This window comes from Ptychodera flava, unplaced genomic scaffold, assembly GCF_041260155.1.
Source record: "Ptychodera flava strain L36383 unplaced genomic scaffold, AS_Pfla_20210202 Scaffold_46__1_contigs__length_1169225_pilon, whole genome shotgun sequence".
Classification (NCBI taxonomy): domain Eukaryota; kingdom Metazoa; phylum Hemichordata; class Enteropneusta; family Ptychoderidae; genus Ptychodera; species Ptychodera flava.
In genome coordinates, this window is record NW_027248368.1 from 381310 (window position 1) to 402038 (window position 20729).

Sequence of the window (20729 nt, forward strand, 5' to 3'; positions counted from 1 at the left end):
GTCGTTTGAACGGGTTGGGTGCAAAATTAAAAGCCAGAAATCCCAACCTTGTTCGAGTGCATTGTGTTGCACATCGATTGAATCTTGCTGCAGAGATATTGAATATTGCAAAGAATATCATAATATAATCCATTCATTGTATAAATACTTTAATGACTCTAGTGTGAGATATGACAAACTTAGAGAAATTCAAACTCTGTTGAATGGGAAGGCAAAACAAATTACTGAGCCTACATCTGTTCGCTGGTTGTCGGTTGAATCAGCTGTCAAGATGATTTTCATCAGTTTTGAGCCAATTGCCTTGGCACTTGCAAGTGACAAAAAAGGGGAAAAGGCTGATGGGCTGTTGAAATTTGTCTCCAATTCATTGTTTCTGCTATTCACTGCCTTATTGATTGATGTCCTTACTGTGATTGGAATTTTGAGCCTTACATTTCAGAAAGATTCTGTCAACCTATCCCATATCAAAAAAAGTGTTCAGTCTACTAGGGACACATCGAATACAATGACTAATGATTCACACACTGTCAGAGAAGTCTTTAATGATTTGGGTGATGTTCCTGGCAATGATCAGAAAAACACATACAAAAACATTAAAATCACTTACAATCAGCCACTCAGACAGAGCTTCTGTAGTGTACGAGAAAATTATATCAACAAACTACTGCAGAATTTAGATTGCAGATTTCCAGATGATGAGATGAATATTCTGGAATGTTTTGATGTAATTTTAAACCCACACAGAATTACTTACCTTCTCGTCAATTTGACAAATTTGAATACTTGTTCAATTTCACAACTTTGTGAACTTGTCATTAAAGTTATGAGATCATTTCAATTATGAATAGTGTTCTTTGAATTGATCAATGAGGGACCTCAGTATGAACTAGAATTTTCATGTAAGAATAATTTTAAGAAATGCGCAACCATTTGCCGTGTGTTATAACACTAATTGAACACAGTGAAGACCATGGCATGGATAAACAATAAAATATTCTTTTGAAATAAATTGGGACCCCCATATTTTGATGTAGGACTCCCATTTTCTAACACCAGGGGTCCCAGGGACTCTCAAAAGTAAAAAGTGATGTAAAACCCTGAGCCTTACGCAGGCTTGAAATTCCTAACGGAAGCTCTGCTACTATTTACATAAACGTACAAAATAAGAGATCTTTTACTCACCAGTGCCTGAGTCCTGTCTCAGAGCTGCCATCAATGTGTAATAATTTCCCAACGGGCAGTGAGGGCAGACGTCGCGAATACAATCATACGATCGAAACACACGCACACACCATCGCTCGGTCACAAATATTATCCTGATTCCACATGTCTTGGTCTCCTATAGATGTAACACCTTATATGTATCCTAATGCGCACATAGCGTATAACTGACGAAGTACTGCTCATACCCACCATCAGTATCCACCACCTTCCCTCACAGCTCAGACATTATCTCCGTCCTGTCAGTGGAGGAGCAGGTCGGGTAATTTGCATAGTTCATTGCGCATGCGAAGTAGACTTTGCCAATATAAAAAAGAACCTTGTTTTACCTTACCACCCGTTTAGGAAGCTGAGGAAAAACCCAGTCGCTAAATAGAAAACTTTCCCCCTGAAAGGAATTTATTTATTTTCCGACAACCAAATACCTCGTCAGTGAACTCATTGTAGGCCCCTAACGATTTTAAAAATGCATTTGATCACAAGTGATATTTTAAAAGCTGCTCATACGTTATCCTTCCTTTCAGCCGAGCGCGCGACGTCATGTCAGACAAAATCCACCAGCTCGCACAAGGAACAGTGTGAAATTCATATGCATAGTTCTACACACTGCTGTCAATCAAAATAAACTCTTGACCGTTCAGGTCATTGGAAGTCATGCTCATTAGTAGGTCAAGCACAGTCACAGGGATTCCTGTCATACTCAAGCATCTTTGTAATCGCCATTGTCTCTAAACTTCAAAAAACGATTTACAATGTGGACTCACTTTGAAAAATTATGAACTTATGAAAATTAGGGTCAAAGTGCTTCATTCAGACGTGGCAATAATAGGCCTACTTGCTATGCTGAAGAACTTACGAAAGAAATGCTTATACTACAGTCGCTTGGTGGGCTATTCAGCTCTGGACTATTCGACCCATAGACGAGTGTACAGAAGCGAGAAACACCTCAAGTCTGGAAACAGAATGGCTATAAAAACCACGCCATGTCACATTCCGTGTCCGATTTCAATGTGAAAATTAGCAAGTTCATCTATCATGTAACCGTCGATCGTTCCCAATCATTCTCAAAATTCATACCTAGTACTTAATTTGCTTCAAAAACGCTCGTTAATTTGCTTCAAAAACGCTCGTTTCGTGTGATTTTCGGCCGAATTCGACGGACACATCGTCAAAACATAAGCGTGGGCAACATTCCGGTCACCTCTTGGGTACCTCCACCACAGTCGTTTGGGGAGCTGTTCAGCGCTGGGACTATTCGCCCCATAGACGAGTACCAAGAAATACCCCCGTCTATGGGGCGAATAGTCCCAGCGCTGAACAGCTCCCCAAACGACTGTGCCTCCACTTTACTGATGTTGGCGCCGCCTATCCATGATGGATGACTGGAATGTTGCTCACGCTTATGTTTTGGCGAGGTGTCTCTCGGACTCGGCCGAAAATCACACGAAATGAGCATTTTGTAAGCAGATGAAGTATCAGGTATGAATTTTCGTGTGATTTTCGGCCGAGTTCAGAAGACACCTCGCCAAAACATAAGGCATGAACAACTTCCAGTCACCCCTCATGAGTACGCGGCACAAACGTCAGTAAAGTGGAGGTGCCCACCGTCCACTGTGAGGTGACCGGAATGTTGCTCACGCTTATGTTTTAGCGATGTGTCCATCGAATTCGGCCGAAAATCACACGAAACGAGCGTTTGTGAAGCAAATTAAGTACCAGGTATGAATTTTGAGAATGATAGGAACGGTCGACGGTTACATGATAGATGAACTTGCTACTTTTCACGGTAAAATCTAACGTCGAAGATGACATGGTGGCACAATCCCTATACGAAATAGCCATTTCATTTCCTGACTTGGGGTGTTTCTCGCTTCTGTCAATACAAAGTTGAGAAACTCGTTCAGTGCATGAATGTAATAAGGAGAAGGATATAGGACAGCTCATGAGCTAAGTGCTGATTGCCTCGCCATTTATTTTATCGTAATTTAATAATACGTTTCTAGCAATGACAAAAATAGAGTGAACTAAGTATTCTTATGACATCCCATATCTACTTATCACGTACAGTAATTCCTACTGTTCATGACACAATTTAAGGCTTATCGTCAACCGATTTGATCTGATCGAACAGAGAACAGACAGATTTTATCTTATCAATGTCAATAAGAAACCCAGTTTCGGTTTTGTTTAATCAGTGCTGTTTTGGAACTTTGAACGGGACAACATTGTTGTCTTCCTCCTTGTCCCTCCCTCGCTTTACTGTTATGGTTGAACACAGGCTTAGTTCAAGCTGAGTATAGAGTATTGCAACACACAGTTGGATGTAGACTTAGAGAGTGGTGCTGACATCAAAGACAATACAATTAATGCTTACACAGATGCAACAAAACCTGCAAAACTATCATAAGACTTATGTGTCACCAGTTAAAGTTACTGTGCCTTTTAATATTATAGATTGGGTTGTTACAAATGCAGACGAAAACAATCGAGGCATATCGATGAGTACTAAAACAAACCATGGTAAACGAAAGAACTGACAACAAGGCTGAAGTAATTACGTTATTTGTTTTGCGTCCCCTGTCGCGTGGGGCTTTAGAGTTTTTAGGAAAAAAACAGACAAACAGTTTATTTGTATAGGACTTTACATCGTAACTTTTCTGCCTACAGGTCATTGTTTTACAATTTTTGTAAAATGCATTCAATACACTTCTAGAAAGCCACATTGTAGAGGAAATTATGGATGTTTAAAAAGAGGTTTCTGCTTGTATTTTCGTACTGGCACTGACACAACGTGGAAACAATCAAGTAACTTTAAACACTGCTTGTGTCAACTTTCTGTGTTTTTGGTTTTTAACCGCACACCACAATTACTTTTCAAAGTATGAGTTAATGCAAAACAAAGAAATTAATTAATCTTAGCCGACCGAAAATTTTGCATTTCTGTGTTGCTCATTTGTCACACCTACTCCACCAAAACGTTAAAGGTGTATAACTTCTTTCACTGGTCATACAGCTTTTCAGCTCAAGGAAAAATATGTATGTACCCGTCGGATGATGATGTTAAATTATCAAGGAATTCCATTTTTGTTTTTTAATTTCTGTGGACCCCTCACAAAATGTCAATCCACAGCGGTCTAAACAAACAGACGTGATGTTGAATTGTTGAATTCCAGAAAAACTCTTCTATGGAACAATAAGGACATTTTGTTTGGCAAACGTTCTGTGTTTTACCAGGAATTTGTGGAAGCAGGAATTCTATATTTAGAATAACTGTACAATGAAAATGGTCAAAAGCTGGACTGGGATTCTGTACACAGTAAAAGTATCCCTCAATCATCCATATTGAAATGGTTTTGATTAAAAAGTGTTATCCCAGCCAACATACAAGTAAATCAGCAAAGTACAGCAGATGATGACGATGAAGTAAACATTGTATTGGAATATAACAGGTCAATTAGTGTGGAACTGTGTAATACAAAAGTAATCACACAGATAATTAACAACATCAATTTTATACAACCGAAATCAGAACTGTACTTTGAACACGAATTTAAAATCAATATCGACAACGGGATCCAAATTCATCAACTTCCATTCCAAGTAACTATAGACTCTAAATCAGTTTAAAATATTACACAATATCCTATATACAAATGCTAGACTGAGTAAAATCAATCTGCCCACGGTTGATAATGCTCTATGTTCTTTCTTCAAAAACAACAAGGAAACTTTACTCCATACTTTACATGACTGTCAACATGTGCAATTATTTTGGGAGTCTTTTTTAAATGTTATGGAGACAAAAACTGAAAATTGAGAAAAAGACCAACAATATGGCAGATCATACTAGGTGATCCCAAACTTTCTGTCATTGTGAATTTCCTACTTCTTATTTTTAAAAGGTACATTTACATCTGTCGTAATGTAAAGGAACTACCCAGCTTTATAGCATACAAAAGATTTGTTAACTCTGTACAAAAGACTGAGTTTCACATTGCCTTTCGAAAAGAGAAAGTGTCTGCACATAATAAGAAGTGGGGAATTTACAGTTCTAATGTCCACCAGACCAATGCACAACAAGCATGACACATGATAGTGATATGTATGATGAATGTTCAATATTTTATTGGCTTCTGTAATGTAAAACAATTTTTTTCTCAGATGTAATAAGGCATGTATAAAACTTTATTGATAACTCCAATAAAAAAATGTCATGCAATCAAACGTCTGCAATGGAAAGTTTAGAAATCAGTCAAAAATATAAATTTAGCTTGTTTCTGTTTCAGGTTGTCTAAAGCCTATCATTTCAGGCTGGTTTTTGTCTGTATGTGATGCGTAACGCGAAGAAGGCAGTTTTAACTTTTTCAACTTTACTCAAACTTGAAGACATTATACTTCATGATCAAGAATAAACGTCGAGGCTCATTTCGCAATGCTTTGGATAAAAGAAACACATTACCTAAACTTTGCCGCTTTGCGATTAAAATGGCCAGTATACCCTTACATAACTAATTGGAGAAAAAATGCTTTCAAATTTTATAAAAACAAGAGGGTTAAACTTCATTCAAAAGGAAAATGAAGTTTGTTAGTTAAGGATGAACTGAAACAAAGGCAGGCAGAAGCAAGATATAGCGCCCTCAAAGTAGAGTTACTTAAATTTGTATGTTTGGTGAAGACAGGCTGTTTCATCGCCTGTCTACATCAACCTGCGGTATATTTAGCACAATGTCACGGAAATTCACGTTCCAACTTTGTTTAATATAGTTTTGAATTCTGGATTTTCTTTGTTTGGTAATGTCTATCAACAGCGCAACTATCGTTGGGCCGGATATTACTGGAATACATCGTGAAAAGTTTCTCCTCTCCTTTATATATTCACCAAGTTCGTTTCTTTCAGATGACTATCTACTTTCTCTGTGTTACAAATAAAAATCTTGAAAGCAAGCAAAGTTGAGACTTTCTTTTCATACTGACTTTCATGAATAAATTGACGACCAGCAATGAGCAATTTGATAATTCAGGTACACTGAGATCTCCTAAAAAAATTGCTGCGATGATACAACATTTTTTAAAATATCCTACACAAGTCTTCAAGTTGCGAATATCTACTAAAATTTTCTTTACCATTTTACATCATACGAAAGGTGTACGACATGCAGTTTCAACATTCCGATGACAAAAGGTAAAATATGCGTCCGAAACCTTTGAATGAATTATTAAATGCAATCTTTACATTTATCATCAGAATATTGTAATTTAACTTCTTTGAAAGTTTCTACGCTTTGTCTCAAAAGCGATTCAAAAGGGCAACTGATAGATTTTCTTTCGAAGTTCTAATATCTGATTTTAAAAGATGGTCAAAATTTAACTGCAGAGGAGGTACTGTAAAATACTTTAAACCGATATTCGAGTGAAAAAAGACCATGGAGACTGTAAAGCGTAGTCGTGTGCGGGCGCTCCGTTCGGGGCACAAGACTGTGCTTTACAGTCTAAAGACCATTTAATGCTCTGTCTTTAGTCCGAACCAAGCAAGACGAATTATCCCATATTTTAGATAAAACTTTTGGTAGGTCGGAAGATTTAAATTGAGCGTCTTTATGTGTCACCGCAAGCACAAATAATCATCAGTTGCAGTGACCTGCAATTTTCAATTGCGCATTTCAGATTATCGTCTGACTGTTGACTGTACAATATTGCAGTTTCTAATTTGCCTTTATTTCATTCAAGTTCAATATATGTTGGCATCAACAGGGGAATTTCTCCCTTTATCAGAAAATTAAGGTGGATTTCACCAGTTCATGTAGTCTACTTGTATCTCTAAGGTGGGACTGGCACCATTTCGGGGGAGGGGTGTCCCCCTTGATAAATTACCAGGGGTGTCAACATGTCAATAGAAGGGGAATCCCCATTGCCCTCTCTGGATAAAACACTGTTCAACCAATGATTTAGTCCATTTTGTCCTCTTTTGCATCACTGAGGAACGATATATCACTGTTGTTCACTTTAAGGTAGTATGCACCTCGAAAGTGAAAGACTTAAACTTTTGCTCTAACTTTCCTCAAGGAATCTTTCAATCATTCTCTTTCAAAATCAAGAATAAAAATAGGGGGTCACCGTGCAAATTTTGGTACTAGAGAAACAAATTACCCAAGATTTACCGATATTAGAAATTCAAAATGGCCGCCATCCCTGTGTTAACTCTATGGAGAAAAATAAAAATTTTCGAATTTCGAAAAACTAAGCCGGTGAAAAGTTTTCTTTGACCAAGAGCATTAAAATGAACCCCCACATGTGGTATATCAGAAGAGAATTGTAAAAGTTTGAGAGTCCGAATGTCTGTCCCCGAGGTGCGTTCTACCTTAATAACAAACGAAACATGTTTCTCGGAAGTCACCCGATTTAATCAATCTGATTAAAATCAGATGTAGAGAAGGGCGACGTCCACTTAGCGTACGCGGTGTAGTGAGATGAGCTGACAGCAAGAGAATACCGCGTACGCTAAGTAGACGTCGCCGTACTCAACATTTGATTTTAATCAGATTACCGATTTAACATGGCTTCACATTTGGTGACGTTTGACACGCATAATGAGTGCATATGTCGTCATAGGTTTCTTTTCGAGATTACTGGCACAGTGTTGGTCGTGGCGTTACCTGCTCTACGTTTTACTGGGATATAAAATCACCGTGGAAAAGCACAACAGTTGAAATCCAGGATTAGTTTGCGAGCTGTTGGAATTCCAGGGCGATAGAGGTAATGGTAATATGTTTAAAGGAAGTGATAATTGCAAGGTTTTTTTTTCTGGGGAAAGGAGGTTGAGATTTCATCCACGTTTATGTGAAGATAACTGTTTGGGGAGGTGACAACGATGGGAGAAGTCGAAACCAGTTCATATTATAACTTGTTCACGGAACATGAATCCCAATGTCTTCAATTTCAAAGGATTTCATGCTGTCTCTCTTTACTGTGCATATTATCAGCATATACACATACAGGCAAATGACGATGTGCTAGAAAGCGTGTGAATTTTGCCAAATTCCCGCCAATGAGCTACTTGTTGGTTGACATGAACAGTCGATGACATTTAGAAAAAACAGATATCACTTTGAAACCTAGATCAACGCAAACACATCATCAAATTAGGTATAAGCCATCATTTGTGGCCGATCAACTATCAGCTGTAGTAAAACTCTGGGAAATACGTATTGATGTCACGGATATCTTCAACGGAGTACAGTACAGCTGCAGCCATTTAGAAAAACTATTTTCGTTTTTATATGAACCTACATATGTGTAGAATAGGGTAATTACAGTCGTGCTGATATGCTACACTCACTCTATCGGACAAAAGTATTGCGACATGGGACAGTTGCTTTTTAATTTCCTCATTTTCAATTTTGAGGGTAAATTTATGCTCAATGTTCTGTTAGGTCTGGTCACATTGTGAGGGAGCAGAATGTAATCGCCGAGTAAGGTTGCACTTGCTTTCGTTTTGCTTTCTATTGAACTTACGCCTTTTCTACGGATTGTGGGTAGTTGATACGCATTGTCACACCCACAGTTGATGTTTAACGAAAGCACTATTTATAGTTTAACGATGTCATTAAACTCAAAGCGGAAGTAACGTACGTTTTTTCTAATCGAATAGAAGAGTTGGGAAGGAAACAGACGGTCGGCGATAGTTACATAACCTTTTTGTCTTAACATGGCCTGGCAGCGGCAAAGAGAACAAGGTAAGAGTGCCAAAATATGTTTTTGTTAGCTGGTTTGCGTCACAGGCGCTGGTGAAGTCAGGTGCGTAGCAGTGTGATAAGCCCTTGTATTACCACAAGAGCCTATATAGTTAGCCCTAATCGGCGATGCAAATTCAGCTAGTATAGACCATAGACCGCTTGCAGTTTGCACATGGGTAAACAAGGTTTACGAAAAATGTCCGAAGAATAAGAAACTTGCAGTCCCTGCTTTGTTTGACACGACGTGTGTAAAACTATTGCTTGGAAATGTTATTGTTATTCAAAGATTCTGGCATAGACGCGTGCGTAACATGGTTGGTCTTATCATTATTGTTATATCAATACTGAAGAAACATTTCATAGCCAAACAACGGAACATCAAGGGAATAAACACATATCGAATGTAGTTCACCAAAATGGACCAAGTATAAATGAAATTACATGAATTCATTTGTTGTTGATAAAGATTTTCCCGTTTTTTAACCGATTCTTGCCTTTGCGTGTACTGATTCGGGTCAAATATAGGTTAAGTCACACGTCGATAAAAAGCTACTGACCAAAGTTCAAAAAGCCCGCTTGGTCAGTATTGAAACTTCAACGGTTGTAGTTTCATGAAGATGCGATACTAGTCCCAAGTATTTAATGTAAACCCTGATCAAATCGAGACTGCTCCAACAAAAGATTGTACTGTAAATGAGGATATTTGGTGTAAGTTTAGCTTGATTATCAATAAGTGACTATAAGGCAATTACCGACTGAATCCACAGATTTTCTGCACCAGTCACCGTATACCCTTGAACAATGGGTGGTAAGCAACCTTCAACCGACGGAGGCGTTTAATCAATGTTCCAAAGATGTGGTGGACAGGCTCATAAACTTTCTGCAACACAATACGCCATACAGCGTCAATCGAGTGATCAAGGTAAATACATCTATGCGCACAAGTCACTTGTAACATGTTAAAGTTTTAAAACTGTGGGTTAAAAGGACAATCGCTGTAACGTTTAGTTCTGGGAAACTATATACATTTCTTTTTTTCTCAATAAAGCGTGTTAGAATACTAAGTACTAGACTAACAGACACAACGCCTTGGGAATAATATGCAGTGTTAGTGTCCACCAATTGAATGTAGTGCGGACTGGAATTCATTAAAGGTATACATTCACCAGTAATCTAAATATGCCCATATATGGTCAAAGGGGCGTTCCTTGGTATTCAAAATGCCCATGTGAGGGCACTGTTTTTAAAAAGCGGCCATCCGCTTAAAATCTATGATTCGTTAGATTTTCTCTTTCCATGGTAACTGTGACAAAATTGAAACAGGTGACAGTATACCTTTAACCAACTATTATATTGTACACTGCAAAAGTCGAGAACTAGGTATTTGAACATGATTTTGCAGTGACAAGTTACTGTATTCTATGAACACAACAAAAACGATTTACAATAGAATTGCATCAACACGTACACAGGTAATAGAGTTTTAACTACATTAAGGTTGCTGGAAGTCACGGAAGGGTAGAACTGATTAATTAATATGTTACACTTTTATCGCAGTCTGGTTCGTTTGGAAAAGGCACCCAGATAAAAGGACATGCAGATCTGGACTGTGTTATGATACTCAACGACTTGCGTAACGTGGAAGGTGTTAAACGACGTCTTAGGGGGATTCTACAAGACCTGGCAAGACTACTTAGACAGTCGAACTGGGCCACCACGATTGATATTGAGAAAACTACCCGTTTTGCTGTGCAGTTCGATGTGACTGTGACAGGGTATGAGAAGTTGTCAGTTGACCTGTTGCCAACCTTTGACTTGTTCGGCCAAACTCCATCCCTAGGTGAGTTTCACCGTCGCCATGACACCAAAGACATCTCAACACAATATTTGCAATCGTTACCCTGCACGAATTGATACAATCCATCTCCGTTTTTCAGCGAGTATACATCACACAAACATACACATTTTGCACACATAAAATAATTAACTAATCCAAACACTAACACGGAGGGAGGGTGCTGAAATAACGGAAGACTGTTGATGTAAATACACCATTAGCACTTTGAAATTCTATATTCATGCCTATAGCTCCTCTTCTTCGTGTTGAAAGTCGAAATCGGCTCCAAATGTATAGACACTACTCTAGAATCTCCACATCTGATTTCAATGACATTTATTTCGGTGAAATTTAGAAAACAAATTAAATGTGTAGTACCCTCAGGGAATAAGAGATAGGCAGGTGAGATAAAACGACTATATGGTCCACAAAGAAAATTAGCACAATTTACCGTGACATCAGTGATCATTTTAATACATATTATATTTTAAGTTTGAAAGCAAAAATACTTTCACTTAAAGTTCTGCCCTAATACGTCAATGCCAACGATGCAGTTCTATCTAACAAACCTTAACTTTTTGAAGGAATGAAAGAGCACGTCTTCAGCCGCATGATGACGTCAGTCAAAGGGGATGACCCACAATACTACTCGGCAGCAGCAAGCGAGCTTCAGGTCGAATTCATCCGGAAACAACCAGCGAAAGTGAAGAACTTGATTCGGCTGGTGAAACACTGGCGCAAGTCTGTCGTCCTGCCACAGGCGAGGGGTGGGATGTACCCAACGTCATATCCAATGGAGCTTGTGACGATCCACGTCTGGGAGAAATCAGGGAGGCCACATGACTTTAACATGGCTGTTGCCTTCAAAGCTGTGCTCAACCAGATGGCCAACTATCACGCCCTGAACGTAGTCTGGTATGAACATTACACCAAACCCACCGCAGATCAAGCAATGAGATATATGGACAGGTAATGAAAACATTTTCATACCAATTGCACAAGCAATTCGAAAAACATGTTGTACTACCTCGATGAATTGATTTTTGTTTTCATTTTCAGTCATTTTGATCTCATTGAAAATGTTGAGAAGAGGAAAAGAAGACAATATCACATACTGTACAAAATGTGTAGTGCCTAAATGTGTCATACAACTGGAAAACGGTCATCTGTTGACAAAAGTACTCGAGTCCGTCTTTTCAAACAACGCTCTAATACCAAATGGTTTAGACTTACTGAACGATGATTATCATATATAAATGACTTTATGAGAAATAGGTTTTTGTTATTTTAGACTGCTTTGTGAGCAGATCTGGCAATCCGTTTCTTACTAGATGAGCATTAAAGGAAAAGCAGCTGTTAACTTTTGATGATATCTTCACTATTTTTCTTATACCTGTCAACTGTAGGTTCTTGTTCTACTCCCAAAAACATGTTGAAACACCCAACAGAATAGATATTTATCGAACCGTATGCCAGTCTGGCATATTAGCACATACAATAGAGACAACTATCTGGCTTGTCAACACAGCGTCTGTACTTGTAAAACTCACTAGTACTGTTACTGTTTACATTTGAATTCTATTTCACTTTAACAATAACAATGGAGTCTACACATGTACGGCTGGCTGAGTCGACAAGATGTTTACTGTTTTTCTAAATTTTCTTTAATTTAACAACAAAAATGGTGAAAAGTCAATAATTACGCACGACACGCAATATTGTCTTAAACTATGCCGACCTTGTCATTTTTCTACAAAGTATGTGTCTCCTTTTCCAGGCCTATTCTGTTGGACCCCGCAAACCCGACAAACAACGTGATTCGAGCGAGTTCCCCTGGCACCTGGGATCACGTAGCACGTATCGCTGGCGACTCGATGAGAAAGCCATTGCTGCAGATCGTTCACATCTCACCGACCCTGCGATAAACTAGCATATGAACTCATCAAGATGTACGACTCGGGATTGGTCAATTTTGAGTCAAAATTTACGAAGACACACTACATTGGCGTCTTTGCACTAGCATAAAGAGATATTCATCAAGTTGTGCAACCAGGGATTGGTCAATCTATGGAAACCATATCGCATTGGCGTTCTTACACCAGCATAAAGAGATATTCACCAAGTTGTACAACTCTGGAATGGTCGATTTTATATCAAAATTTATGAAAGCATGTCGCATATTGCGTATAGTTTCTATTACAACCTCAAATTTTATCTTTAAAAAGAAATAATCGAAAAACATGGTGTCACATCAGTGATTATGCGTAATACGGCTTTCAATATTTTCTCATTGACCTGATGGTATCACGCTATCGGTAATATTCGAAATCAAGAGACGATATTGATATATTTGTTCATCAGCACATATTTAATTTGGCAAAATGTATCAAGTTGCTGTATTCAATCCATCTAAGTAATGTATTCCATACCATGCACGGACATGGTAAAGTTTTGACCCATTTGATAAGTACGGCATCATTTCAAATGTTCAGCACCAAGAATTTGTAGCAAGTTTTTTTAACTATATATACATATTGAGCTCATGATGTGACCATGTAGTAATGTTAGCTTTTTCTTTCCTATCATAAATCATATATATTACTTATATCTTGTGACAAATTCCGAAGACAGCGCCGATGTTCGATGTCACGCTGTGAAGGTAGTATCACAATTATTGCTTTGACACAGATCGAGTGTATAAAGAGAAATTGCATTTCAATAAGCTTTCGATATAGATTTGTATTTCATGTGTAGGTAGAGTCTGCAAGTCACTATGTCAAACAGTGTTTTTTAAAATAGATCTCGAAACTTTCTGTAATTATGAATGAAATAGAACACGAATACCACTTTCTTGTGGTTTGTTCATTTGTTGAAAGTCAACAAAGAAGTATATGCCAATAATGTATTATAATCCGCTAACTGAAAGAAGTTTTATTCAACTAATGACTACTGATTATCGATGCTGATACTTTGCAGCGTTTGGCAGCTTACGTATTCCATGCTATAGCATTAAAAAGGAATTGTATGATCCCTTATGTATGTGAAGGAGTATTATTATAATTTCCTGTCAATTATTACATTTCACAAGTTGTACTGGATCGATGGTCTTATAATAAAGAATAAAGACCATTATCAATAACCTTGGAAGAATGACACACATATGGTTGTTTAGGTTCAGAACAGTTTGGATCGTCACAGAGTATTGCTATTATGATTCTTCTGAACAGTAAAGGGACAGTCAGTGACACGTAGGATAAACTGATAAGACGACAGCGGAGGCGATGCCGTTAGCCGTAGTTTGGAAGTTAGTCGGCTTGTATGTAAAAGCAACTGTAGCCAAACGTTCTTAAACTCGCATGAAGTGACGACAGCTTAATATCAACTGCACAACAAGCTTATACAGATCACGGCGATTGTTGACTTCTTCTACCCCTCTATTGTGTTTGTTAAATAAATATTCATATTTCAGTCAAAAGAAAGTTTACAAATAGGAAACCATTGATAAATGTACCGAATATTATTGTAATATATCAAACTTTAAATTTATCCCGTAAGTATATATTCACCAAGTGCGTTTGTTTTTTGGGGAGTTGACTATAAAGCATTCTACACTGTGTTACAATTGAATTTTTTTTTAAATTGAATTCTTTATTCCCATGAATATAATATAATAATGTAGGTGATTACAACAACATCCAATACAGTATAAGTATACAATCAATGGGAAAAGGGGTTGAAAATAGCTGTCTGCATGGCAACTAATCTAGTCCAACCCCTGTAACTACAATTTATCATTGAGTAGAACATATCACAGGGCATACTGTATAACTCTGTCATATCACCTCAACTCATACAAACACATGTGGTCATAACTAAATAAATAAACACCATTAGTGTGATTAACTTTCTGTTTTCAGAAAATATTTGTACTCCCGCTTAAAGTGTGACCTGCAATTAATTTCTCTGATATTTAATGGTATACTATTCCATAATTTTGCTCCTGCAAATTGTAAACTGAATTGACCAATCTATGTTTGGTTTTTGGAATTATAAGATCATTTCTAACATTTTGTCTGGTGAAGTGAGAATGATAAATTGGCGTAAAAAAGTCGGAGAATTCTGTCGGCAACCTCTCATGTAAAACGTCATGGACAAAAACCGCTAATTGTAAACTATGTTGTTGGTATATATTTAAAATACCAAGTTTCTTGAATAGTGGTTTTGATGATGAATTCCAATTGCTGAAAGTTATGATTCGTACCATGCGTTTTTGTATTTTTAGAATCTCATTTAAGTACGTTGGATATATACTCCCCCAAATTTCCAGACCATAAATAATATGTGGAAGAACTATAGAGTTATATAACGTGACAAGAATAGATTGTGGTACAACAGAGCGCAAACGCAAAAATACTCCTGTTAACTTACTAATTTTAGACTTGACAATAGAAATTTGCTGTTTCCATGACAGACATTTATCAATAGTAACCCCGACAAAGGAAGAACAAGTGACCTCAGAAATTGGTGTATCATTTATGGTGAGTGTTCCAAAAGTGTCAATCCTATTCCTACTACCCGTTATAATTAAATAATTTGTTTTGGTAAAATTCATTGTCAGTCTATTTGCGGTACACCACTGAGAAACCTGCTCTAATTTGATACTGACACTATTTAAATCAATACAATCTTTCTTTTCAAAAGTGTGAAACAAGTTCGAATCATCGGCATATAACCGAAAGTCAAAGAAATCAGAAGACATACAAAAATCGTTAATATAAATAAGGAATAACGTAGGTCCTAAGATTGAGCCCTGTGGAACACCACAAGAAATTAACCTTCTAGAAGAGAAAACACCCTTCATATCTACAAATTGATAACGAGAAGATAGATAGCTTGTAAACCATCGGAGAGGCACACCTCTTACACCATAATAATTCAGTTTCTTTATAAGTACATCATGGTTGATAGTGTCGAACGCTTTTGAAAAGTCGATAAATAGACCTAGAGTCGAGTTTCCTTTATCCATTTCATGTAAGAGGTATTGAACAAGGCTTATCAGAGAAATTTTGGTACTATGCTGTTTTCGAAATCCATATTGATGATGATAAAATATATTATGATTCTCAAAAACTTTAAGATTTGGTTGTTTACAATTCTTTCAAATATTTTGCTAATCAAAGGCAAAATAGAAATCGGCCTATAGTTTCCTATATGTCCTGTGTCTCCCTTCTTATAGATGGGAACAACACGAGCTATTTTCAAATAGTCAGGAAAAACACCATTTGATAATGATAAATTCAAAATATGACAAAGAAGTTCAGATATTTCATCGGCAGAGTCCTGTAAAAGTTTCACATTAATATTATCATGGCCACAGGCCTTCCTGTTATCTAACAAATGAATCATTGAATATATTTCCCGCTCAGTTACGGGCTGTAAAAAGAAAGAATTTGCAAGTGGAGTTTTCAAGTATGACATAAAATTAACATCTGAGTGAGTTACTTTCAGCTCACTTGCAAGCTTTTCACCAACATGTACAAAGAAATTATTGAAATCATCTGCCATGTCATGTAATTCAGTGTGGATCACAGTTTCATTTTCAGACACAATGTGTAGTTGGTCTGGTATTTTGATATTAGTAGCATTATGTTTCCCGAGCAACTCATTAATTATGCCCCAAGTTTCTCTCATATCATTGCGACAATTCATGAGCTTATCTGAATAGTAACGTTTCTTTTCTTTGCGGAGAATACCTGTTAGGGTATTTCTAAACTTTCTGTAAGAACTTAGAAATGGCTCCATAAAATTGTTTCTGACAAGTTTACTATATAAAATGTGCTTTTTCTTAATTAATTTCCGTATGGAATCCGTCATCCATGGTTTGTCATTTCTCCTCTTTTTCCCCCTTTTTATGCGTCTAAGTGGTGCATATTTTGAAGCAATCTTTTGAAACTTCGTAATAAAATTGAAATATGCCTGGTTAACATCAATGCAGTTAAAGACTTCTTCCCAATTTTCATCTCTTAAATCCCTCTTAAATTTGTTTTTGTCATACTTTGTGTAGTCTCTTGACAAGCTATAATTAATTTCGTTTGAGAATGCATTATTAAAAGTATTAAAAAAAGCAAAAATAGGAACATGATCAGAAATATCTGACATAATGGTACCGGCATCTATGCGATCAAAACTTAAATTTGTATAAATATGGTCAATTATTGTCTTAGAGGACTGTGTTATCCTTGTTGGTATACTAATAATTTGTTCATAATGCAAACAGGAAAGTGTATTCACTAAATTTTCTGAGATATTTGATGGTTGCTTGACATCAATATTTAAGTCTCCACTTATAATACAACCATTGTAGTTGCTCTCCATTTGTGTTAATATCTTCTCCAAGTCATCAATAAATAACCCACAATTCGTGTTTGGAGGCCTATAAATAACAGCAACAATATAAGATTTCCCTTTTACAGTAAATTCAAGCCACAGCCACTCTTGAAAGTAAGTAAAGTTGAGACTTGCTTTTTACACTGACTTAATGAATAAATCTCTTGGCGACCAACAATAAAACATTTAAGATTGAGGCAGACTGAGTTCTCCCAACAAAATCTGCTCTTACCGATACAATATTTTGAAATATTTGACGCGGGTCTTACAAATACTATTTACATTCATACGACAGGTATACGACATGCGGTTTCAACCTCCCTGTGACGAAATGTAAAATCTGAGACAGAAACCTTTGAAGGATTTTTTTATGCAAGCTGTATATTTATCATTAGAATATTATGATTTAACTTCTTTTTGAAAGTTTGTAACACCTATGTTGAAAAGATTGTCAAAATATAACTTTAGAGGAGGAATGGTAAAATACTTTGGACCGATATTGGGGTGTTTTTTTATACATTGTGTCAAATTCAAAGAGACGTCGGACCAATAATACACAAAGTTTCACTCTCATTTCAGCATCACACTGTGCCATATTGATACTTCCCTTCATAACTTTTGGCTACTTTAATGCATGAATTGTGCCCAATCACCTTAAGAGTGTACATTGTGGAGTAAATTTTAAACAAGCTTCAAGTTCTGGACATTCTCAGCTCTATTGAACAGTTGACCAATTAAAAGAGACCAGTGTCATAAAATTCTTTATGAAAACTGATAAGTATGACATCCCATTGTGTTCCATGCAGTACCTTAAGACATTTAAGTGTTAAGTGCAGGGATTATCATAACTCATCCACATCCATCTTTCCAAGCCAGGCTCCCTGGCATTCAAGTTACCTGTCAGGTGAAAGACATTTTTATTGCCCCTTTTTGTTCGGAACCGTATAATTATCTCATATGTTGAATCAAAGTTTCGGCCATTCGGAAGCCAAAAGATCTAAATTGAGCGTCCTTATGTGTCACCTCAAGTACAAATAGTATCAGTTGCAGCTGCAATTTTCAACTGCGCATTTCAGATTATCGTTTTTACTGTGGACTGTGCATGAATATTGTAGTCTCCAATTTTCTTTATTCCATTCAAGCAATTATTTTTTCCGTTTTTCCCTTGTTTGTGTCATTGAGGTATGATATGTCACAGTCTCTTGCTTTAATAGTACTTGGAAATGTGTTTCTTGAAATCGACCCGATTGAATACGGCTTCACACATGGTGACGTTTGACTTGAATAATTAACACACGTACACATATCGTCATAGGTTTTCTTTTGATTACTGACACAGTGCTGGTCGTGGCGTTACCTACTCTACGTTTTACCTTGTTTCCTTTGGATATAAAATCACCGGGGAGTCTCACACTTGAAATCCAGGATTAGTTTACGAACAGTGGAAAAGCAAGGACGATAGAGGAATGGAAGGAATTGTTTTTAACCTCCTTTTGGGGGTGGGGAGGTTGGGATCAAATATTTTCTGTGAAGCTAACTGTTTGGGAAGGTGACAGCGATGAAGGGAAACGAAACCAGTTCATATTATTACTTGTTATATTAAATGTGTTATCTTTTCACCAGGCCTGAATTTTTGCAATTAAGCTTCAGCTAGATCTCTGACTCAGATTTTTTCTTTGGCGTTTTAATCGCTATGTTTACTTTCTGTGGACGACAACCACGTTATGTGTGACGTAACAGAGGAAGTAATAATAACACTAGATTTTCCCTGATGGTAAATATTCAAAAGTCTGTCCTCATAGCATTGCACAGTGACTTGATGCGCGATCACAGTACTTCCTCAGCAGTTTCTCTAAACAGTAAATCTATAGAGGTTGCAGAGGCAGTACCGTGACCGCGCATCAAGATGTTCTTCAATGCTATAGCTGTAAGTATATCGACATATTTCTGGGGGGCCTGTACTACAACTGCGTTGATTCGGCATGAATACTGATCATCATTCAGGATTCCAGTGCTGTTTGGTACTTTTGCAAGTATACCATGAGTGAAATACTAAATGTTATCAACAATATTCAAAATCATAAATTTATCAATAACAGGGTCTGTACTAAATTGCGTGAATTTGGCATAAATATAGTGATCATTATCCAGGATTCGAGTGCAGTAGGATAACTTTGCATGTATACAATAATGACAGAAATATTAAATGTTTATCAATAGTATTCATAATCATAAATTTATTAATTTTTTTTACACTCTTGCTATGACAAATAACACCTTATGACCTTCTGTTCATGCCTGTAAAGCCATGCTTGACCTTTTTTGCTAAGGTCAGCATACTTCCTCGGGTGCTTGACTTCGACCGAACAAAACAGTAGGTAAAACAACTCTTGACACTTATTTCTTCCTTACAGATGTGTTTTATTAAGCTATTATCAGAGAAGTGGAAATAATTAGACTAAAATACGTAACATTGTACTTATTCTTTATGACGGTACAAAGCCCTAAAATGTGACAGATATTACACATTAAATTACACACAGCCAGCTTACAGGCTGAGCTTAACTTCAACATGACTGGAAATAATTTGGGAGATTAGAATCTTTTAATTGTTTAAATTTATCAAAAATATTTGGTGCCCTATAGCTGAAAGATGCAATATTCCGAATTACCCATAAAACAAGCGAATTGCAGAACGGAACAGCAGATGAGCTTAAATCGGCCTATTAAATCAACATTACTGTAATATCCTATTTTCCCAAATTAGCTCCAAACGTGTTCATACAATAGTGTATCAAAAAACCCTCCAAAATGCAAGACTTTTTGTTCCCTTTTTCTTCATTAACGAATTCAAAGTCAACACAACTTATGGACCTGATTCCAACCATTCGATACAACTGTGAAAACTTTTCAACTTTGTTTATCTATTTGTCTTAATAATAAGCGAAAAGAGACATGACTTTTGCTTTGCGTACATGTTGAGTGTGGTTAAATTAAAGATATCGGTTAAATTGTGTATACTGTCATAAAGCGATAACTATGGTGGGAGAGATAGAGACAGAGACGCAGAGAGTTTTCAAGTCTATAATCAGATAAAGACGATAACAAAAGTAATGTTGATGTAATCAAATAAAACAAAGCATTGCTATAAAACGTAAATGTTACACTATTATCAGAAGATAGCATCCATTGAACTTGTTATGGTCGCGATATTTGCTAGGAAAAAGCTGCACCTGTACAACACGCAAAACCATATAAAAAAACTAAATATCAATTTGGAACTGCAATTTTTTAGCATAGGTTACCAGTAAAGATGCGCTGGCGATGAATGGTATAAACACATATTAGTATTTCCAGAACTACATGTCTTGCATATCAATCAAACAGTGAATAACAGCGTAATTATTGTGGATTGAAAAAGTACTCACAAACAGCCCAGAGAATGCAGAAAGACTGCAAATCACGGGCTTTAGTTACGTTCAATTCAGAGAAGTTATAAACTATACCATGTACTAGTCAATCAATCGCTTAATTATTGCCACAAACTTTTT

At 36.8% G+C, this 20729-nt stretch overlaps 1 protein-coding gene across 1 annotated transcript; it reads left to right on the forward strand.

Moving 5' to 3' along the window:
• The first annotated feature begins 7659 nt into the window (after nucleotides 1-7659).
• On the forward strand, nucleotides 7660-13873 carry LOC139128218 (2'-5'-oligoadenylate synthase 1-like). Its single transcript, XM_070694037.1, has 6 exons — nucleotides 7660-7974; nucleotides 8870-8954; nucleotides 9722-9876; nucleotides 10512-10794; nucleotides 11376-11760; nucleotides 12569-13873. Exons 2-6 carry the CDS (start codon nucleotides 8927-8929, stop codon nucleotides 12714-12716), a joined length of 999 nt encoding a protein of 332 aa, XP_070550138.1. The 5' UTR covers nucleotides 7660-7974; nucleotides 8870-8926; the 3' UTR covers nucleotides 12717-13873.
• The last annotated feature ends 6856 nt before the right edge of the window (nucleotides 13874-20729 follow it).